The sequence below is a fragment of the Odontesthes bonariensis genome, chromosome 7 (genome assembly GCF_027942865.1).
Source record: "Odontesthes bonariensis isolate fOdoBon6 chromosome 7, fOdoBon6.hap1, whole genome shotgun sequence".
NCBI lineage: Eukaryota > Metazoa > Chordata > Actinopteri > Atheriniformes > Atherinopsidae > Odontesthes > Odontesthes bonariensis.
Genome location: NC_134512.1, coordinates 732,455 through 754,669, shown reverse-complemented (window position 1 = coordinate 754,669; position 22,215 = coordinate 732,455). Strand labels below are relative to the sequence as shown.

The 22,215-nt window shown below is 43.8% G+C and overlaps 1 protein-coding gene across 1 annotated transcript; it reads left to right on the top strand.

Moving 5' to 3' along the window:
• The first annotated feature begins 958 nt into the window (after positions 1-958).
• On the top strand, positions 959-18,453 carry dnajc24 (DnaJ (Hsp40) homolog, subfamily C, member 24). Its single transcript, XM_075469198.1, has 5 exons — positions 959-1,266; positions 1,356-1,459; positions 4,370-4,493; positions 16,416-16,484; positions 18,132-18,453. Exons 2-5 carry the CDS (start codon positions 1,358-1,360, stop codon positions 18,320-18,322), a joined length of 486 nt encoding a protein of 161 aa, XP_075325313.1. The 5' UTR covers positions 959-1,266; positions 1,356-1,357; the 3' UTR covers positions 18,323-18,453.
• Positions 18,454-22,215: the final 3,762 nt, after the last annotated feature.

Here is a 22,215-nt window from a genome sequence, read left to right as displayed (position 1 = left end):
TATAACTGGACAGAAAAAAAGAACACAGGTGAGTAAGATCAGCGGAATCAATAAGTGATTTTAGAAATGATTTAATGATAGAGGACTAGAATCAGGAAAAAATATGCCACACATGAAGAATTCTTAGAATATTTACATATTTGTATAATAAAATTATCCTGACTGGCGGCCTGTCCAGGGTGCACCCCGCCTCTCGCCCATTGACCACTGGGATAGGCTCCAGCCCCCCGCGACCCGACCGACGGATTCAGCGGTATAGAAAATGGATGGATGGATGGAAAATGATCCTGCCCAATGCACCCATATAGTAGGAACCATAAATATACTAACTGTCCACAGATAACAAAGATCTGCAGAATGCATGTACAAGAGAAATGCACTGTACAAAGATTTAATAAGCAGAAAACGGAAGATGCTAAAAATATCAAATGAACATCATTTATGTAGTAAGACCTTGATATAAGGAATATTATGAGAGAATATTAGACAGTAATAGAAATAATATTAAAAGAAGGTGTGGCATACAGTGTTCAGTTCAACTGTATTAAATAGTGGGGCTGGGCCAAACTACTATCCTGAGTATTTTATTGGCAATGACAAAGAAGAATATAATATGGATGGCAAGGACAACAGCTTTGATAAATTCTTTGTAATTGTTGGAGCAGATTTAGCCGGAACACTGACTGATCCTGGGACAGCAGAATCAGGAAATAAATGGAAGATTTGACTTAATAAAAACTGAAATGTTTTTTTGGTTTTTTTTGCAGATGTACACAATGAAAATAAATGCGGTTGATATTGAAATCGTTGTTTTGGTTGATCATATCAAATGCAGCACGTGTGCACCTTTAAGCTAGGTGCCAGCCAGCCACCTATAACACCACCTGTTCACTCACTCAGACAGTAGACTGGGACAAGCTTTTATTTTGACAGTACAGGAACGACCGGAAGTACTCGCCGTCAGAAGCGGAAGTGCACGCGGAGACAGCTTCCCGCAGCTTGAAGACAGAAGAAGAAGAAGAGCACAGGGAGCTAACGTTTTTTCCGGAGTAGTTTAGTCCTGAGCACAGAGCAGTCCTCCACAGGAGAGCAACTGTTCTGTGGACCGGAACCGCGGGGCTGGGCTCTGAGTGGTTCTAATGTAGCGGGCTGCGTTGGACTTGTTACGGAGCTCTTACTCCTGAACTGTCTGCTTCTGGTTCTGCTTCTGGTTCGGATCTCGGACGGATGGTTTCACGTGGTCTTTGAGTATTTCCGGGTTTTCAGGTGATCAACAGACTGCTTGTCGTCCACAGACCTGAGCCCGCATTCGTTTGTGCACGTGTTGCTCTGACGTCAGTGTTGTGCTGTTGCAGGCATGTGTGACGCAGCGGCGCGGGACCTGTACGCTGTGCTGGGCGCCAGCCCGTCAGACTCGGTGCAGCAGCTCAGACACAGATACCAGCAGCTAGCTCTACAGGTAACCACTGACCTTCAGCCCTCTCCTCCCAACTGGGTAGCCAGCAGAGAAACTGAGGAGGAGATGGGAGGCGAGGTAAAGTCCGGACCTTAAAACCAGGCTCAGCTGCATCATCTCCTGTCAGGTGAACATAAAAGGTGCTGATGACAGATTTTAAAAAGGCTACACCTGTGCTCCCTGCTGGTTGCCCCAGCTGCAGCCTCCTCCCTCCTCCCTCCTCAGGAGTTTTTTTCTGACGGGGCTATGTTGTATACATCATGTGCACTAAAAAGGAGCTGCTGCACACGTGGCCTGTGGCTGTGGAGGCAGACTGTCAGCATGGCAGAACATGACACTCTGGATCCCCTCACTGTTGCATTGAACCATGGTGGGCTCTGATTCTGTGTGACAGCTTTCCACCTCCAGACTCTGGCTCTGAACAAATGCCGCCTTCCTTCTTTAGCCGAGTTAAGCAGCAGTCAAGCGCACACTTAGTGCAGGGTAACTTAATTTAAAAGGCTGGTCACCTGCCGTTCATTTAAAAGGCCCGGTCACCTGCCATTCAGTCACCTGCCATTCATTTAAAAAGCCCGGTCACCTGCCATTCATTTAAAAGGCCCGGTCACCTGCCGTTCATTTAAAAGGCCTGGTCACCTGCCGTTCATTTAAGGCCTGGTCACCTGCCATTCATTTAAAAGGCCCGGTTACCTGCCGTTCATTTAAAAGGCCCGGTCACCTGCCGTTCAGTCACCTGCCGTTCATCTGCCATTCAGTCACCTCCCGTTCACCTGCCATTCAGTCACCTGCCGTTCATTTAAAATGCCCAGTCACCTGGCACTCAGTCACCTGCCGTTCATTTAAAGGGCCCGGTCACCTGCCATTCAGTCACCTGCCATTCATTTAAAAAGCCCGGTCACCTGCCATTCATTTAAAAGGCCCGGTCACCTGCCGTTCATTTAAAAGGCCTGGTCACCTGCCATTCATTTAAAAGGCCCGGTCACCTGCCATTCAGTCACCTGCCGTTCATTTAAGGCCTGGTCACCTGCCATTCATTTAAAAGGCCCGGTTACCTGCCGTTCATTTAAAAGGCCCGGTCACCTGCCGTTCAGTCACCTGCCGTTCATCTGCCATTCAGTCACCTGCCATTCAGTCACCTGCCGTTCATTTAAAATGCCCAGTCACCTGGCACTCAGTCACCTGCCGTTCATTTAAAGGGCCCGGTCACCTGCCGTTCATTTAAAATGCCCAGTCACCTGGCACTCAGTCACCTGCCGTTCATTTAAAGGGCCTGGTCACCTGCCGTTCATTTAAAAGGCCCGGTCACCTGCCATCGTGGTCTACAAGAGCTGCGCTGTTCGACATTCACTCATATCTTTTTCGGCTGTATCAACTGAATTATTAATGAGCGTTCAGGGTTGTTGCTGAAGCACAATAATGTGAGACATTACAGCTAGAGGTGCACCGAATATTCGGCAACCGAAAATATTCGTCCGAAAACGCACAAAAAAACACATTCGGCTTTCGGCCGAAAGCCAAATGAGTGGCCGAATCGGAGGCCGAATAGTAGTGACGCAAAACTATCCACTTCCAGATGGTGGAGTCGACAGAACCAAAGTCATCTGTAAACTCTGCCAATATGCTGCTCATTGATTCAATGCGAGACTCCGGTTCTTTTCACAAATGTTTATTAACGCCACATCAACACCGTAGAACTAAATGTTCAAGTAAACAAGTAAACAAAATAAAATACAACATTGGTTGTTGTAATCATTAAAGAAATAGCACTCTTAGCATTTTCGCTGGTACCAATAAATAATCAAAGTAATACTGGCCACTTTAGCTGCTTCTCAACCAACGGCAGAGTCATTCCCCAGGGGCAATCTGCACGGTCAGAACTAGGATTCTTTAACTTACACTTCTCCTCTGCATCACATTCACACAGTTACAGCAAACACCACGAAGCATGGAGTGATGAAATAAAAATAAACTAGCAGTTAACATCACGCTACAGGTGCTCCTCGGTCTCTGTGTGAAGCTCTCGGAGCTAACCGGTGCTACTTCCTGTTTTACTTGTTTCAACGTAAAAGCATGTATTTCAAAATACATTTTTAAAAAACTCCTGCATTTACAGCCAAGTTGAATTGTCTTCTCACCGTAGTAGTTTCAGTCTAAAATATCACTTAAAGGCAAAACACACAAACTACAAAAAATGCTGCCACTGTTCCTGAAGGAGCAGGCTACCTAGACTCTATGCCAAAAAGGACACTCAGATAATTTGTTATATTGCATGTTTTTACATTTTTGTGTTGGAACGCTTTTATAATATGTTGTATTTTTTGTTGTTGTATGAAATGAATGAAAAAAAAACCCAGAATGAATTGAAAATGGGAATTAATTAAACTTATCTCTAGTTATTAGTTATCGTTATTAGTAATAACTTTTGAAGATTTCAAATAAACATTTATTTTCTTTGAAAAACATGTCTAAACATTTATTGTAAGGCATAGATTTAAGCAATATTTAAAAATGGTGAAAAATCTAACTTTTGATAACTTAACTGAACTGTAATATTCGGTTTCGGTATTCGGCCAAGTGATTAATTATTATTCGGTTTCGGCCACAAATTTTCATTTCGGTGCACCTCTAATTACAGCAAGTATGAACTCCTGATCACTGAGGTGAAATAAAGCAGCCAACAGTCACTAATACTGAGCCTTTAAGTTCCTGTAAACACGCCAAAATTTTACCAAGACCAACATGTCAAATTCAAAGCATCCTCTTTTTTAAAAGACTTAGATGCTAAAGATTTGCTGAAGAATAAAAAGACAGTCTGCGTTTCCATTGAAGATAATCCGTCTTTTCTTCAGCTGTCTGAGTTTGTCAGTCAAGTTGATTGTCTTGGTATGAACTTCTGCTTGTATGTGTGTGCAGTACCACCCAGACCGCCTCCGAGGTCAACGTTCTTCAGAAGGGAGCAGGTTTGTGGAAGTTGAAGCTGCCTGGAGAGTCCTCAGTGACCAGAACACGAGGAGACAGTATGACCTGCAGAGGAGAGGTACGCTTTCCTTTCAGGAACTTCCCTTCCTGCTTCAACCCCCGTCTTACTGAATGCAAACCCAGAAAAAGACCTGTCCCAATCCCCTTTTTGTTGGCTCCAGCCAGGTTCTGGTACCTCTGCAGTGCTGCTCACTGTGCAGATAAGCGGGTCGACTCTTTTCCACTGGGATGCCTGATCCGGTTCAGAACGGTTCTCTTATTTAGGTGTGTCCACTACCGGTCCCATGGAACCTGTTCCCATGTCTGTAACCCTTCTGCTTGGGGTACCGAGCACACAGGACCGGTTCCAGGCTCTGCTCTCCAGTGTTGGTGAGGAGGCTGTGCAGCGGAGCTCGATGGCGCTGTGCCAAACCAAAATGTTTTCCAGCGGATTGCCGTAGAAATGTCAGAGAGTGGTTTCAACCGGACCGCGAGCCAGTGTGGCATTAAAGGGGAACTCCAGGGCATTTGAAGCGCAATCCCATTGCTAGAGGTTGTCAAATACTGATAGTAGGACACAGACTGGTGCAAATCGGCGCTCCCTGTGCGGCGAAGGGGCTGTTTGCGCAGCCTGTCATGCGAGGCTAATACGTGGTGGCTAAGGGGCAAGTGCTAAACCTTCCACGTAAAACAACAACTTGCACACTGCAAGTATTTAAAACATTACAACAATATTACTGGGCATGTATTGTTGTAATGTTTTAAATACTTGAACGCAGTTTTTCTAGAGAAGATAATTGTTTTGTATATGGGATTATCGTCCATCGACTCTTTTGGGCTTTCACATGCGCGAGCATACAAACAACCGGTAAGTGACATGCTGTTAATAAAGTTGTTTTGTAACGTCCCCATGCCAGTAATGTGAGAACCATGCATATGGTTTTGATGGTAAGGCTTGTGACTTTATTGTCGGATGGTTTATAAAGTGGTGTGACGTTTCTGCAGTGTGCAAGTTGTTGTTTTACGTGGAAGGGTTAGCGCTTGCCCCTTAGCCACCACGTATTTGGCTAGCATGACAGGCTGAGCGAACAGCGCAATCGCCGCACAGGGAGCGCCGATTTGCACCTGTCTGTGTCCTACTATCAGTATTTGACAACCTCTAGCAATGGGATTGCGCTTCAAATGCCCCGGAGTTCCCCTTTAAGCTGAAGAAGCTTGGAGGTGGTTCCAAATTATGGATGTTATTTGTTATTTGCTATTTACGCTTCGGCACGCACTCCGCCCACCCCTGAGGGTCCCCTTTGTACAGTGGGAACGCAAGCTGACCCCAAAGAGACCCGACCCGTACCGGACTGAACCCACCCGTACCTTTAGCTGCATAGTGGAAACGAGGCTAAAGTTAGTTGCATTGAGTCTCATGTCTGCAGCAGCTGATGGTTTACATGTTCCCGGGTGTCATAGAAGGTGCGCTGCAGTACGTAATGAAGCAGGATTTTGATTGATTGTTACAATGAAGCTGTTGGCTTTCAGAGCCTTTTATCAGTCAGCCTGGGGAGCTAAAATAAGGGAGGAATCTTAGGCTGCGGTCCTCTTAATGTGTGATACCAGTGTGTGTGTGTGTTGCTCCGTGTCGCCCAGCAGCCACTGCAGGATAAAAGAGTAAAGAGGAGAAGCTCCCACACCATCTGCAGGAGATGAGACGCTCGCTTGCTGTTGCCGTATCAGCACGTGTTCCTGAAGGCTTCAACTTCTTCTGTATCAGTTTTTGGGGTTTAAATTTTCACTAGTTTAGCAGTTATTATTCCTCACGCAGTGTAACACTAATTAAAATCAAGCAAGGTTTAGCACTAATTATTGGTGGTTCAGAGTCATTATCACCATCAAGCTGTACAACTTGATAATTACTGTTTTCTCAAGAGTGAATTGGAAAAGGTGGTGTGTGAACATCTGTCTTTCCATCTTTCCATCATCAGTTTGTCTGTCAATGCATTTCTCCAGCCGTCCATCACTGTTCATCCATCCATCTGTTTACACAGGAAAGGTTTTAAACATTTCAGGCCTGGCTCGGACCATTGTAAAAATCTATTTAAACAACCTTCACAAGCTTGAGTAAGTGTTTCTGAAATGCCCTTAGGGATACTTGGAGAAGATCACTGATTTATGAGAGACATTTTAACTTCATAAAAGATGAACCTAAAACTAAATGTTTCATTAAATTCCAGTCTCAAGTGATGTCTGCTTGAAATAAAAACCCAATGTATAAATAATAGAAAAAGGTCTGGAATTGATTGGATAATAGCAGAACCTCTTTCAACTTATCCACAACACTTTCACTCTGGGAGGTGTGGACTTTAGGTAATATTTAATAAAGTAGATATTCAATCAGCATCATCTTCAAAACAGACGGCCAACTCTGAGAGGTGGGAGGACACAGTTATTCACCAATGTTAGTTTTTTTATACATATATGCCACTGGTGTACGTGTGTGTGTGTGTGTGTGTGTGTGTGTGTGTGTGTGTGTATATATATATATATATATATATATATATATATATATATATATACACACACATACATATATACACACCATATTCCCAAAAGTATTGGCTCATCTGCCTTTTACACACACATGAACTTCAGTAACGTCCCATTCTTAATCCAGAGGGTTTAATATGACGTCGGCCCACCCTTTGCAGCTATAACAGCTTCAACTCTTCTCGGAAAGCTTTCCACAAGGTTTAGGAGTGTTTATGGGAGTGTGTGACCATTCTTCCAGAAGCCCATTTGTGAGGTCAGACACTGATGTTGGACAGAAGGCCTGGCTCACAGTCTCCGCTCTAATTCATCCCAAAGGGGTTCTATCGGGTTGAGATCAGGACTCTGTGCAGGCCAGTCAGGTTCTTCCACACCAAACTGGCTCCTCCATGTCTTTATGGAGCTTGCTTTGTGCACTGGTGTGCAGTCATGTTGGAACAGGAAGGGGCCATCCCCAAACTGTTTCCACAAAGTTGGGAGCATGAAATGGTCCAAAATCTCTTGGTATGCTGAAGCATTCAGAGTTCCTTTCTCTGGAACTAAGGGGCCAAGCCCAGCTCCTGAATAATAACCCCACACCATGACACCATATTTAGTAGAGAGTAAATCTCCCGGCTGGACTTGTTGCACAGGTGGCATCCTATCATGATACCACGCTGGAGTTCACTGAGCTCCTGAGAGCGAAACATTCTTTCATAGATGTTTGTAGAAGCAGTCTGCATGCTGAGGTGCTTAAATTTATACACCTGTGGCCATGGAAGAGACTGGAGCAGCTGAATTTAATTATTTGGATTGGTGAGTGAATACTTTTGGCAATATAGTGTATACATTTAATTAAATTTTTTAGGAGAATTGATGGAGGGAGGTCTTTTACATGTTGATCAAACAGATGATGTTTCTTGAATTACAGGGTCTTTAATCCTTAAAAAGTATTAAAAAGTCTTAAATAAAAAATACGTTTTTTAAGGTCTTAAAATGTCTTAGATTTCGCCGATTTTCGAAGAGTGGCATTAAATTTCATCTGGGCGGAATGAAAAAGATATGTCTGGAGAGACGATTTTCTATCGCTCTGTGCACAATATGGCGACCGCTGACGTTCGAACTTTTGTGTGTGCGCCAGTACTTCCGGTGATTTGACAGCTAGCGCGTCAGGTTAGGGCCAGTGGCCGTAAACAAAGGTTAACTTATAGCCGAGAAGAAAGATGATAATATAACGTAGCTAAAAAGACTAGCTTTCTTCAGTAGCCTAATGCTTACCGATTTAGCAAGCCTAGCAGCCTCGTTGCTAATGCTAGCCGCAGTAACGTTACCAACCATACCCGACGTCAAGGAGTTGGCTGAGCAGGGGTAAGGTTATGGAGGGGCTGGCAGAGTTAACTTCATAATGGGTGAGTGCAGGTTTCATTCACTTGTTTTCATTCTTTCACAGGATTGATTCACTTCATTGGTTTATCCGATTGCTGGCCGCCGAGCCATTATGTGTCTGGGTTTGTGTAGGTTACTAATCATGGTTGTTAGCAGTCGATAGTCAGGTTGTGTGATGTGTGGGTGAGTGTGTATTTTTTCTATGGGTACGTGCCATTGACTGTATGAGCGGTCTGTGCTCGTTTTTTATTTATTTAATTAGATTGGAGATACTTTATTAATCCCGAAGGAAATTAAATTTTGTCGTGTGGTTAATGCAATGCAAAGTCACTGTCCATAGTCTGTGCTTCACGTGAGTTGTCCAAAGTTCTGGTTTAAGTTAACTTGGGTAGTAAAATCATTTTGCTAGTTGTAAAAGCACAGTAGACATAACTCGAAAATTAGGTTCAATTATGGATTTATTTTGCTCAGAGCCTCAGACAGACAAATGGCAGCGAAAACACGCTCCTTCGCTGAGGTGTGACAATCGGGCACGATTGTCCTGTAGTGCTAGCCTGGGAATTCCCATGCTGCTTTGCGCGCGATTTCATTCACACTGCAAAGTCAACCTGGAAACCACCGCCCTTATTTTTGCCAGAGTTTGGGAACCAATCACAGAACGGGGGGGGGAGGCAGCAAGACAATGACGACGTCTATGCGCTACACCGAAACTTGTAGAGTGTTAATCCAACATGGCAGCGGACACAACGTTACCGTTCGATGCAGCCTTAGAAAGTGTTTTAAGTAGCTTAAGCGCAAGTTTACTTTTATTTTACTTTTTTTTTCTTCTGCTTCCTAGTCGAATTTCTGTCGTCATCTGGTATAAGTGATACAATTGGCTATGAATCGTGCACAAAGCAGCATGGGAAGAACCAGACGCCATTTGATAGACATTCGTAGCGCCCAATAAACGGCTCTAGGCATTCGTAAACCACGCCTCAAATACGAGAAAATGCACACCTAGTTCCCAGACCAGCATCTCATCCAGATTGTGGACGCGTCAGCCAGGCTACTGTAGTGCAGGCGTTCCCAACGACCGGGCCCCGGACCGGTACCGGGCCGTGAGTCGTTAAGAACCAGGCCGTGAAAACCCATTCAGAAAAAAGAGGGTGTATTTGCCATAAATGTACTGCATTGCATTTTAATAATTAGCCTATTACTTTAAAATTCAAACCTCTTCATCACGTATCACCAGGCAGATTAGTTTATTTTTAATTGTATCGTTATAGCCTATATGTTACGTGTCAATGTAAACATTCTAATTGGCGGAGATGAGGGTCACATCTGCACGAGGAATGGCGGGAACCCAGGAGGAAACCATGGAAACCATGAAGAAACAAACGACATTGGCAAGTTTTTTCACCGGAGCTGCTGAAAAAAGGTAGCCTGGGCGAAAGCCGACTGTTGACTCCGTCAAACAGTCTGGAAAAACCCAAGAGGAATCTGTTTCCATGGAGGGTGGGACCTTACTCAGCAACTTAAATTCATTGGAGTTCCCTTAACCAATCAGTAATGTTTAGAAAGGACGTAGGTTATGCGCCGAGGTTCATGCTTACTCTCGCGAGGCTCTAGCTCGCGAATCACGCTTCCCACATCCGCTTTCATTATACCGGTACCATTTGATAAATCAAACTTTTCCCAAAGCCAGTTGGAAGGAGAGCTACGACATCCTTGCCACTAACAAAATTGACGAGGCATTCCTCTTGCTCTTGTTTAAATTGTGTAATGCTCTCCAGAGTTGAGACAACTTCATGGATAGCTTCTAGCGTTCTTCCGTCGCCATGTTTATTTCCGCTGCGGTTGAACTACAATTATATGGACTACAATGGACTCCGCGCGTGAGTTCTGCGTCACCACTCGCAACTGTTTGCTGATTGGCAAAACACTGAGCGAACCGAGGTAGGGGGATTTGGCCAGACTATGTGCGGAGCCAAAATCTTTGGGCGGAAGTACGTAGGATGGCGTCGCCAGGCTAGAAAAAAGGCCCACAGACAGCGAAAATAATGAAGAAACGAAAAGAAAGAAATCCAAATTCAACTGAAAATATAACGACAGTTACATGAAATTCGGTTTCATCACATCTGGGGACGCAGCTGCTCCTAATCCACTGTGCGTTGTGTGCGGAGAGAAGCTAGCAAACGAAGCTATGAAACCATCAAAATTACTTCGACACCTGGAGACGAAACATCCTGCTTTTAAAGACAAGCTAGTTTAATATTTTGAGAGAAGAAGATCAGAACAGGACAGCCAGCGGCAAATGATGAAGTCCGCAACTGCAATTAATGTAGCTGCATTGAAGGCATCATACGTGGTCGTGCATCGTATTGCAAAAGCAAAAAGCCCTTTGACATCGGGGAGAAGTTAATTCTGCCAGCAGCCAAGGACATTTGCCAATTACTTTTTGGTGAAGCTACAGCAAATAAAGTTGGACACGTTCCTCTCTCCAATAACACCGTTAAAAGGAGATGAGATGGCGGAGGATGTTGAAAGCCAGCTTTTGGAAAGATTAAACGCATCCAAGTGGTATGCGATTCAAGTTGACGAGTCCACGGACGTGGAAAACAAGGTGGTTTTACTCGTTTATGTCAGATATATCTATCAAGATGACTTGCAGGAGGATTTGCTGTGCGCCTTGAACCTACCAACTAAAACTACGGGAGAGCAGATATTTAAGGCCTTGGATGAATACATGTCCGGTAAACTCAGCTGGCTGGAGTGTGTTGGTGTGTGCACCGCAGCAATGACCGTCCGCATATCTGGCTTCATCACCCGCGTAAAAGAGAGGGCTCCACACTGCGAAGCCACTCATTGTGTCATTAATCATGAAGCCTTGGCATGTAAGAGACTTTCACCAGAACTCAACCAGGTCATGAAGGACATAGTTGTTATAATAAATTACGTCACAACACGTGTGCTGAACACACGTCTGTTCGAACAGCTTTGTGACAGTATGGATGAGGACCACAAACGGCTCCTGCTACACGCGGAGGTCAGGTGGCTGTCCAGGGGCAAGGCTCTCAATCGTGTCTTCCAACTCCGCCAGCCGCTGTTGGTATTTCTGTCCGAGAGACACTCCCCGCTTCAAAGACCACTTCAAAGACCACGACTGGTTGTCAAAACTGTCTTACATGTGTGACATATTTGCGCATTGCAACGAGCTCAACCTGTCACTGCAAGGTAAAACATCCACCGTGTTCAAAGTGGTCGACAAAATTTCAGCTTTTAAAGCAAAACTGGATTCCTGGGCTAAAAGAGTGGAGAAAGGTGTCTGTGACATGTTTCACACATACACGGAGTATACAGGAGAGGACGGATGCCCACACCTGAGAGCGCTCATCCTGGATCACCTGCGCGCACCGTCAGCGGAGTTTGAGAGATACTTTCCCTCCACGAAGGACCCAAGGGTCGGAGAGGAATGGATACGAGATCCCTTTCCTTCCGAAACATCATCTCTCCCATCAGCACAAGAGGACAAATTACTGGAGTTAAAAAATGACAGAGGCCTCAAGACTTTATTTATACAAAGTTCAGTCTCATCATTTTGGGTTAAGGTTATGGGAGAATTCCCAGGACTCGCTGAAATAGCACTGAAGACACTGTTGTCTTTTCCGTCCACTTACTTGTGCGAGGCTGGATTTTCCGCTTTGACAGTCACCAAAACAAAGCAGCGCAGCAGACTGGATGTTGAGAACACGCTGCGCATATCACTGGCAGACATAACACCACGTTATGATCACCTTGTGTCTGGAAAACAGGCTCAGGGTTCACATTGAGGGTGAGTTAAGTTTTGATGTAAATGTTGTTTAGGTAGTTTTATTTGTAGTATTCAATTGTAGTATTCACATTGCCTATTTATTGTTACTGCTTTTGTTCGAGTACTTATGTCATGTCATGTTACGGCATGTTATGTCCTGTTATGGTAGTTGCTGTACGGTGTCCTGTCCTAAGAATTTCAGTGCCCAGTCCGACTCTGTTGTTCTGTGTATCCAATGGCGATTTTAGGTGGTTGCCAAGGGTGGGCAGGGCCACCACTGAAATGTCATTGGTCACCCCGATGGCCACCCTAGATCTGATAGGTAATTGATCAAGTTCGTCAACACAACAAACAAGAGAAACGCTATCATTCAATGGTGATGGCTGGCTGACGGATCAGTTTTACATTTTGAACTAACACAATAATGGTCGGACTGATGCTGCAGAGAGCTGATTTCTGATCAGTTTTTCGAGGGACCATGCAGGTCTGGGCGGCTATGACTTATTTTATCGTTCAACATCTGGCAACCCTGCTCAGTAGAGCCAACGCGAGATGAACACTGCCTGTCACCTGCAGCTCCCGCGAAACAGGATCAGAGAGACCGCATCCATTGTTACAATTGGATTTATCGGATTCATACAATAAGGTATGGTAATATAATGATTTATGTCGTAATTTGCTCTGAGTGTGTAAGGGAACTTTATTCAGCAAACTTTATGTAAGAGGAACAGCTAAAAGACGAGGGCACAAGACGAGAGGAGGGCACACGTTTTAGCTAAAACCGCAGCCTGCAAACCAGTTAGTCAGTTTCTTTTTTGTTGTTGCTAACAGGATAAATTGAATATGAAACCGTTCAGGACAGGAGCAGCATACGTTTCTCGAAAGTTGGGTACTTTCATGAGTAGGATACAGACAGCAGTAGGCTAGCAGCTAATTTATCCTGCTGTATGTCGAAACCTAGCACATGAAGTGAACGTTTGAAGTAAGCCGGACTCTGAAGTTGTGGTGACTTTGACAGTTAGGAGCCTCTTGTCCGTGTCTTCAACCCATTTGAAGAAGTAACAACTATAGTTTAAGTAAAGTTGGAGTGAATCATTGAAGTGAAGTCCAGATCACGGTCACCAGCCCCCTGTAACCCACAGCGCAGGTCTACTTCAGAGTGTGACTTCACCCACCCATAGCTAAACTTGCGGTACATATTTGACCACAAATGTATCAAAATATCGTAATCCTGTTGTTCAAACGCAGCGAAAATAAATTGTCATTCACACAAAATCATGATACATGCATCAAAGTGTAATATGGTTTCAAAACGTTTATAATTCCTCATAGATGGAAGGCGCTGTACAAAATAAAAGTATTGTAACGACCCAGAATTAAGGTAAAAGCACACGGACTGGCTTGTTTGCTCCTCTCCCTGTCAATCACTGGACCGCAGGTCATGTCACTCAGGTGTGGGCTGGTGATTGGGGGAGAGGGGTGGGCGTGGGCCAGTCTGTGTGCAGGTTTGGTGCTCTCCTGGGGTTGGTTGCGGAGCAGGACTGAGAGTCACCCGTGTTCTGTGATTGTACTGCTAGTGTAAAACTTAATAAAGAGCAGTTCGGCAACCGCCGGTCTCAGAGCCTCCGTGAAGTCACTACAGTATTATTATTATTATTATTATTATTATTATTTTCAAGCCAGTTCGGGTCTCATTCATGAAACGCATTTGCACAAAAAAATCTCCAGATAACCGCTAGCTACGTTTTACTTTATGTCACGGTTAGCCACAAGATAGCTTTTCAAGCCAGTTCGGTAACTACATAGCTGGCGCTACCTAACTGAAAAATGTTGATAACTAGCTAGCTACTGGCTAGCCTTTGACATATTGAACTGAAACCAATTGAAGTTGTGGCATTTCATATCATTGTTGTTCTATGAACCGTTCTTAAAAAGTCTGCTAGTTGGCGTTGGCTAGTATGCTAGTGGTGGCTAAGACTAGCAGAATTTCTGTGTTTTTTGGAACCATACAGGAGTTTTTCAGCTCTTAAACTCATCAAAAATCACCTGCGTTCAACTATGTCAGAGAACAGACTCACAGGTTTAGCAATTCTCAGTATTGAGTCTAAACGTGCAAAAAATTTAGTTTTGGATGAGTTTGTTAAGAGATTTGCTGCACAGCACAGCAATCGTCGCATACAGCTTCTGTAAATTTGATTCTGTATAGCAATCAGTTGATATACATGTTTTGTTATTGTTAATGGGGGGAAAACATTTCTGCTGCTATAATAATCCCAAGGGAAACACTGTTTTAATGTACTAAAAAGTGGAATGCTCATGTATGTAGACCAAATATTGAATTTATCACACTTGGGTGTTGAAAAAACTGTTGTATATGGGCTCATATAAAGTACAAAGTAAGATGGGCTTCCTAAAAAAATTGCCACCCCTCTACCACCCCATGTATAAATCTCTAGAATCGCCACTGTGTGTATCTGACAATAAAAGACATGACTTGACTAGGTTGCGTCATGTTTCTGTTTTGCATGTTAACATGATACTAGTGGTGTGACATCACGTAACATTCCCCACCGGTCCACCTGAAATATTACAGCTGCGCTCTGGTCCGTGCAGTCAAAAAGGTTGGGAACCCCTGCTGAAGTGGGTGGTGTTCCCTTGTGCGTTCGAATCTTATGCGATCATGTTGACACACTGAAGCACACATTTCACACTGGACTTTTTTTCAACACCGAACAGCCTAGAGTGTAGTTTTTATATATATTTTTGCCGTAGTAATGGTCTTAATTTTTATTCTTAGGTCTTAAAAAGTCATTAAATTTGTTGATTAAAAAATGTGCAGATACCCTGTAATTAGTTTCCATAGTGATGCCCACAGTAAGAAATGAAGTAGCTTGTTGATACTGAAAACCAAGATCTGAACAGGAAGTTGCCTCAATAAGCCTCTGATCCACCTTCATAATGCCAGCTCCTGAATGGCCGAGTCAACAGTGGGCGACAGACCGGGTATCAACTGGCACATGGCAGAGCAGACCCACTCAAAGTAGTGGTCACATGATGGACCATAACTGGGTTTTTAATCCCATTTTTTCTTCATTTTCTTCATCATTTTTTACCATTGAACATACTGCTGTAAATGTGAAACAGACCCTCTGCACATCCTGAACAAGGATTACTTTAAAGGAGAATTCCAGCCATTTAACAAACATATCCCATCTGTTGGAGATCCAGGGAAGTTGGCCAAAGGGAAAACCGCGAGAAATTTTCATGCCCGCTGCGCAAAGTTGTCCGATTGCGCTGATTTCCATGAAAGCGGGCTCTATCGGGCAAGCTTTTAACCTTTCCTGAGGCTCTTAACGTGTTTCAAAATACTTTTTACCGAATTGGCCGTGGTGTCAGTAGCAATACAATTCAACCCAGGGGCTAACCATACCATTAGCTAGCACAGACATTATACATTTTGAGATTTCAAAAACGGCGCACTTACCTTTCTCAGCTTCCGTGTTCCACAGGCGTGCGCACAAATTAATCGATCGCCGAAGTCATACACTATAGTATAGTGTGTGTGTGTGTGTGTGTGTGTGTGTGTGTATATATGTATGTATATATATATATAGTATTCCAAAATTGTCTTTTTGTCCACCAAAAACGACCCTCGGGAACCAAACTACACATTGCCATGTTTGTTATTGTTTCCTATCGAACAGCTGACTCGTTTCAACACCCATTTTCGCCGTGATGTCACATGACTGCTAGAAGGAGCGCACCTTCGCCCATTATTCAGCTGCGGGAGATAAGAACCCTCGGGATTTTATTGTTGTCTGGGCTAGCTAACGGTATGGTTAGCCCCTGGGATTAATTGTATTGCTACTGACACCACGGTCAATTCGGTCAAAAGTATTTTGATACACGTTAAGAGCCTCAGGAAAGGTTAAAAGCTTGCCCGATAGAGCCCGCTTTCATGGAAATCAGCGCAATTGGACAACTTTGCGCAGCGGGCATGAAAATTTCTCGCGGTTTTCCCTTTGGCCAACTTCCCTGGGTCTCCAACAGATGGGATATGTTTGTTAAACGGCCGGAATTCTCCTTTAATTCTGATTATCCAGTGAAGTGTCACTGGGCCTGTCTTCACGGGTCCACCAACAAAAAGCTTTGCAAAAGAAAGAAAAGAGAATTAATAAGTACAAATAAGTCCAAAAGTTATTTATTTCTTTTATCACTTGGATTATTCAGTAATATGAGCAGTCCAGACTCTGTCACATATAGTATGGCTGGTCTTCCTCCTGCAGTAACCATGCATTATTTGTCCAGCTCAGGAGCTGAAACAGGACTGGCCAGTCGACTCTGCTGTGTATCTGGAGGACATGACTTGGGATCAGGGTAATGACACACCATGCACACTTATAGCACACAGATAACTTTGGAAGTCTTCCGGCTGTTTGGCTGTGTGAAATACTTCAGAGCAGGCAGTGTTTCACCTGGGGCCTCGTGTACGCACAAAAACATGGCACATATACGCTCTTTTTCACCGCAAAGTTCAGATGTATCAAAAGCTAAATGAGCGTGGAAATGTCTGGTGCCTCACGCCTGCTTCAGGGCTGGCCTACGCACTTTTCTACAGCTGTTGATTCTTTGGCGACACCTAGAGGTGATGTTGGAAACTGTCAGAATAAATAAATGTGAAAACAATTAGTCCTCAGACTGAGGGATGTGATTTGCTGGCACATGATGACAACTGGCTCATCAGTTGCTTTTGAGGGCAATCCTCCTGGAAATGAGCGCAGAGCTGCATGAAGATAATTAAGATATTTATCTGCATTAAGATCTTTCTAACAAGCCCCTTTTTTTTAATTAATCAATTTTTTTTTAATTAAAAAACTCTTTAAAGACACCACTTTTGATGTAAAAAATGCTTAAAGGGATAGTTCGCCTCTTTTGACATGAAGCTGTATGACATCCCATATCAGCAACATCATTTCTGAACATCTTCTTACCCCCTGCTGCGTCCTGTGAGCAGAGTTCCAGCCTCGTTTTGGTGTTGATGAAGGTAGTCCGGCTAGTTGGCTGGGGTTTAAAAAATAAAGCGTCTTGCTTCTCAAAACAATATGCGTTCAAAAGAGTAATACATTTGCATCACAAAATCGTCCCTCCAGAAAAAGTCAGAACTCACAATCGTTTGGTGCTATTTCTCTCTACCTTCATATCACTGCCTGCTGTGTAAACTGTGCAGACCGAAGTGCAGACCGAGCAGCAAACACCGTAACAGGTGCGGCTATCGCTAGGTGGCTAACCCCATTGATATGAAGGGAGGCAAAAATAGCGCCAAGCGATGTGAGCTCTGACTTTTTCTGGAGGGACGATTTTGTGATGCAAATGTATTACTCTTTTGAACGCACATTGTTTTGAGAAGCAAAACGCTTTATTTTTGTGGCCCCAGCCAACTAGCCGGACTACCTTCGATTGCTTCGTATGTCTGGTACATTGTGACAATAAAGCTGAATTGAATTGAATAAACTTTGACCAACAGCCCAACCAGCTCTCTTAAGCCCTTAAAGGAACAGTAAATTTCAGCACACAACATGCAACTAACAAATGATATTGTGCACCAACATCCCAACAGGGTGAATTATATCATCATTTGAGTCCACAACAGTGGATGGATTTTTATACCCAATCATGTTACTGACCTGTTGCCAGTGAACCTGATTACTTTGAACATGTTCCCCTAGATATTTGTTTTTAGGACCACTTACTTTTTCATCTTTTTGTTGCTGCCATGAAATTCAAGCTGAGCACATATCTCTCACGGCATTGTAAAATGTCCCCCTTTTGATTGTTCAATGCAGTGAAAACGAAATGAAATTCTACACTTTTGTGAATAAACTAATGGTTTATGAGATTTATTTCCATTTCATAGTTAATTTGATGGAACTGGGGTTGCTTGTTGACATGGACATTGTCACTGTTAGCATTTGCCTGATTAGGGCAGGAGTGTCTTTCCTAAAATGTTACTGTGTGTTGTTTCAGAGGAGTGTGTCTATACATACTGCTGTCGCTGTGGAGGAGGATTCAGCATCTCAGAGGAGGAGACACGGAAATCCCAGCAAGAGGATGAAGAGGAGGAAGCGAAGGCAGGACAACACAGAGGCGTCCTTGTTTGTTGCGATACATGTTCCCTCACCGTCTATGTCACATGGTCATTAAATGGAAAGACTTAACTGTTAAAATGATTGTTCTAAAAACTTTCACCGTTGAGGATACAGAGCCTCATCACAGTTTAGACTCAACATTTGCCATGTTTGATAAGTATCACATCAATAAAGCATCCAGTGAGTGGACTGACTTTGGCTGTGTTGCTGAGATCTATGACTTGCCTCTACAATGACACTGAACACCAGGAAAACAGCACAGTGGTCCACTCAGTGACTCAGAAACAGGAGTGTGTGAAGCTCAGCGGCGTTTTAAATTAAAATGCCAGTCAGAGACTCAATTTGACTAAATATAATTACTGTTACACAGTCTAAAATCTTACAACAAAAATGAAGCAGAGGAAAATGTCAGTAACACACACTCAGCAAGTCTTGCAGTGTATTTATGAGTGAAAAGCAATTCAAACAATACTTCAGTTTCACCTGCTTCCTTTTGTCCCAAAGTCGGTGGTAGATAGTTGGTAAATGGACCTTACTTATAGAGCTTTTCTAGTCTAGCGGACCACTCAAGTATTTTTGCACTAATAGCCACATTCACACACTCACTATTCCAGATAGTCTATTCCATACCGTGCCTGAGGCGACTGTGGAGAGGAACGACTCCCTTTGAACAGGAAGAAACCTCTGGCAGAACCAGAACCAGGAAGGGTGGCCATCCGCCTCCACCAGCTGGGGTTTGAGAAGACAGAAAAGAGGGGACAACAAACACTGTAACACCATTCAAAGGATATCTGTTGGAACAGGGAAACACGAGTTAATGACCACAATAATGTCACATATACATAAAGAGAGTAAAGTGAGGAAAGGTGTGACAGATGAGGCCCCCCAGCAGTCTGGGCCTATAGCAGCTTAACTATGGGATGTTTCAGGATCACCTGAGCCATCCCTAACTATAAGCTTTATCAGAAAGGAAAGTTTTAAGCCTGGTCTTTAAGGTAGAGAGGGTGTCTGCTTCCTGAAGCCAAACTGGCAGCTGGTTCCACAGAGAGGGGCCTGCTAACTGAAGGCTCTGCCTCCCAAACTGGCAGCTGGTTCCACAGAGAGGGGCCTGATAACTGAAGGCTCTGCCTCCCAAACTGGCAGCTGGTTCCACAGAGAGGGGCCTGATAACTGAAGGCTCTGCCTCCCAAACTGGCAGCTGGTTCCACAGAGAGGGGCCAGTTACACTGCAGTGTTACACTGCGAATCACAGTGTAACACTGAACTGCTGGACCTTTGGGAGAGGAACTTTTTGGTCCCTTGCAGATCTGACGCTGTGACGCTTTGCGGTAAGACGTGTTGCATCACTTCCTGTTACCTTGCTTGTGCACTGTGGAATTTCTTGCTCCGCTTGGAGTACTGATAATCACTTTATTTCGATCTATAACTTACACAATTTTGCATAGTTAAACTCTATAGCTTACCGTTCTGTTCTAACACACTCCTACAGATCTTTATTGTCACTTTTTAACGGTGTGTCTGGTTCTCTAGCGTAGCATGGCTACCAGTTCTCTTCCTCCTTCTCCTGCTTTCACCTGCTCCGTGTGTCAGATGTTTAGTTACTCCTCTGCCTCCTTTAGCGATAATGGTACATGTAACAAATGTAGTCTTTTTGTAGTTTTGGAGGCGAGGTTATCTGAATTGGAAGCTCGGCTCTGCACTGTTGAAAATCAACCGATAGCGAGCCAGGCCCCTTTAGCCAGTGTGGAGCCACCTAGCGTAGCTAGCTCAATTAGCCTCCCCCTAGCAGAACCTGAGCAGCCAGGATTACAACGTGGCTGGGTGACTGTCAGGAAGAGGCATAGCTCTAAAGTCAAGCCCGTTGTTCACCATCGACCTGTCCACGCTTCTAACAGATTTTCCCCACTCAGCGACACACCCGCTGAAGACAAAACCCTGGTAACTGGCAGCTCCATAGTCAGAAACGTGGCATTAGAGACACCAGCGGCCATAGTCAAATGCATTCCAGGGGCCAGAGCGGGCGACATAGAATCCTATTTAAAACTGCTGGCTAAGGATAAACGTAAATATGGTAAAATAGTTATTCACGTCGGCGTTAATGACACCCGGTTACGCCAATCGGAGGTCACTAAAATTAATGTTGCATCGGTGTGTAATTTTGCCAAAACAATGTCGGACTCCGTAGTTTTCTCTGGACCCCTGCCAAATCTGACCAGTGATGACATGTTTAGCCGCATGTCGTCCTACAATCGCTGGTTGTCTAGATGGTGTCCAGCAAACAACGTGGGCTACATAGATAACTGGCAATCTTTCTGGAGAAAACCTGGTCTGATGAGGAGAGACGGCATCCATCCCACTTTGGAAGGAGCAGCTCTCATTTCTAGAAATATGGATGAATTTATTTGCCACCCTAAAACATGACAACCCAGGGCTCAGAGCAGGATGCAGAGTTGTAGTCTTACACACTTCTCTGCAGCTTCCCACCTGCTGCTACCCACCCAATCAATTAACACAAAAGGAGCAAATCCTCTTGTGCAAAAAGAAATTATTAAAACAAAAACTTTAACTGATCAAAAACATCAGACTATTAAATGTGGTTTGCTGAATATCAGATCTCTCCTTTCGAAGTCTCTGTTAGTGAATGAGTTGATGTGTGATCATCATATTGATATATTTTGTCTTACAGAAACCTGGCTGCAGCAGGAGGATCATGTTAGCATCATGTTAGCATCATGTTAGCATTAATGAAGCAACTCCCTCTGACTGTTTAAATGTTCACGTTCCTGGAACCACAGGCAGAGGAGGAGGAGTGGCAGCTATCTTCAGATCAGGGTTACTAATCAGTCCCAGACCCAAGATTAGTTTGAGCTCTTTTGAATCTCTGATTCTCAGTTTTTCCCACGCAAAGTGGAAATCACAGAAACCTCTTGTGTTTGTTGTTGTGTATCGTCCACCTGGCCCTTATTCTGAGTTTCTGTCTGAATTCTCAGAGTTTTTATCCCAGTTAGTGCTGAGTACAGATAAAGTCATTGTAGTGGGTGACTTTAATATTCATGTAGATGTTGAAAATGACAGCCTGAATATGAACTTTAATTCTATATTGGACTCTATTGGATTTTCTCAGAGTGTTCACAGACCGACTCACTGCCTTATTCACACCCTTGATCTTGTGCTGACTTATGGCATTGAGAGTGAACAGTTAACAGTGTTCCCTCATAACTCTGTCTTATCTGACCATTTTCTGATAACCTTTGAGTTTACATTACTTGACTATACAGTTTCTGAGAAGAAATTTACATATAGAAGGTGTCTATCAGAGGATGCTGTAACCAGATTTAAAGAATTAATTCCATCATCCTTTTCTTCACTGCCATGTGCAGATATGACAGAGGACGACTACCTAAACTTTACTCCAGCAACACTTGACTCTCTTGTTGACAGCACTATAGTTTCAATGCGTACAGCACTGGACAATGTTGCCCCTCTGAAAAGGAAGGTAATCAGTCAGAAGAGGCTGGCTCCTTGGTATAATTCACAGCTGCGTGCTTTAAAGCAGACTGCAAGAAAGCTGGAGAGACAGTGGCGTTCCTCTAATTTAGAAGAGTCTCAGTTAGTCTGGAAAGATAGTTTAACAATGTATAAGAAAGCCCTTCGTAAAGCTAGAATTGCTTATTATTCATCATTGATAGAAGAGAATAAGAATAATCCCAGGTTTCTTTTCAGCACTGTAGCCAGTCTGACTAAGAGTCCGAGCTCTGCTGAGCCAGGTATTCCTTTAACTCTCAGCAGTGATGATTTCATGAGCTTCTTTATTAATAAAATTGTTTCTATCAGAGAGAAGATTGATGGAGTCCTTCCCACTATTATCAGTGATGTATCATCAAGTAAAGCAGCTTTAGAAGTATCTTTAGAACCTGATTTGTATTTAGACGGCTTCTGCCCAGTTGATCTCTCTGAGCTAA

Excerpts from the sequence above, each read along its gene's own strand:
- dnajc24 (XM_075469198.1), top strand. The coding sequence starts at position 1,358 with ATGTGTGACGCAGCGGCGCGGGACCTGTACGCTGTGCTGGGCGCCAGC. Across the intron at positions 1,460-4,369 it reads ACCAGCAGCTAGCTCTACAG|TACCACCCAGACCGCCTCCG; the intron begins GTAACCACTGAC and ends ATGTGTGTGCAG. Across the intron at positions 4,494-16,415 it reads GTATGACCTGCAGAGGAGAG|CTCAGGAGCTGAAACAGGAC; the intron begins GTACGCTTTCCT and ends TTATTTGTCCAG.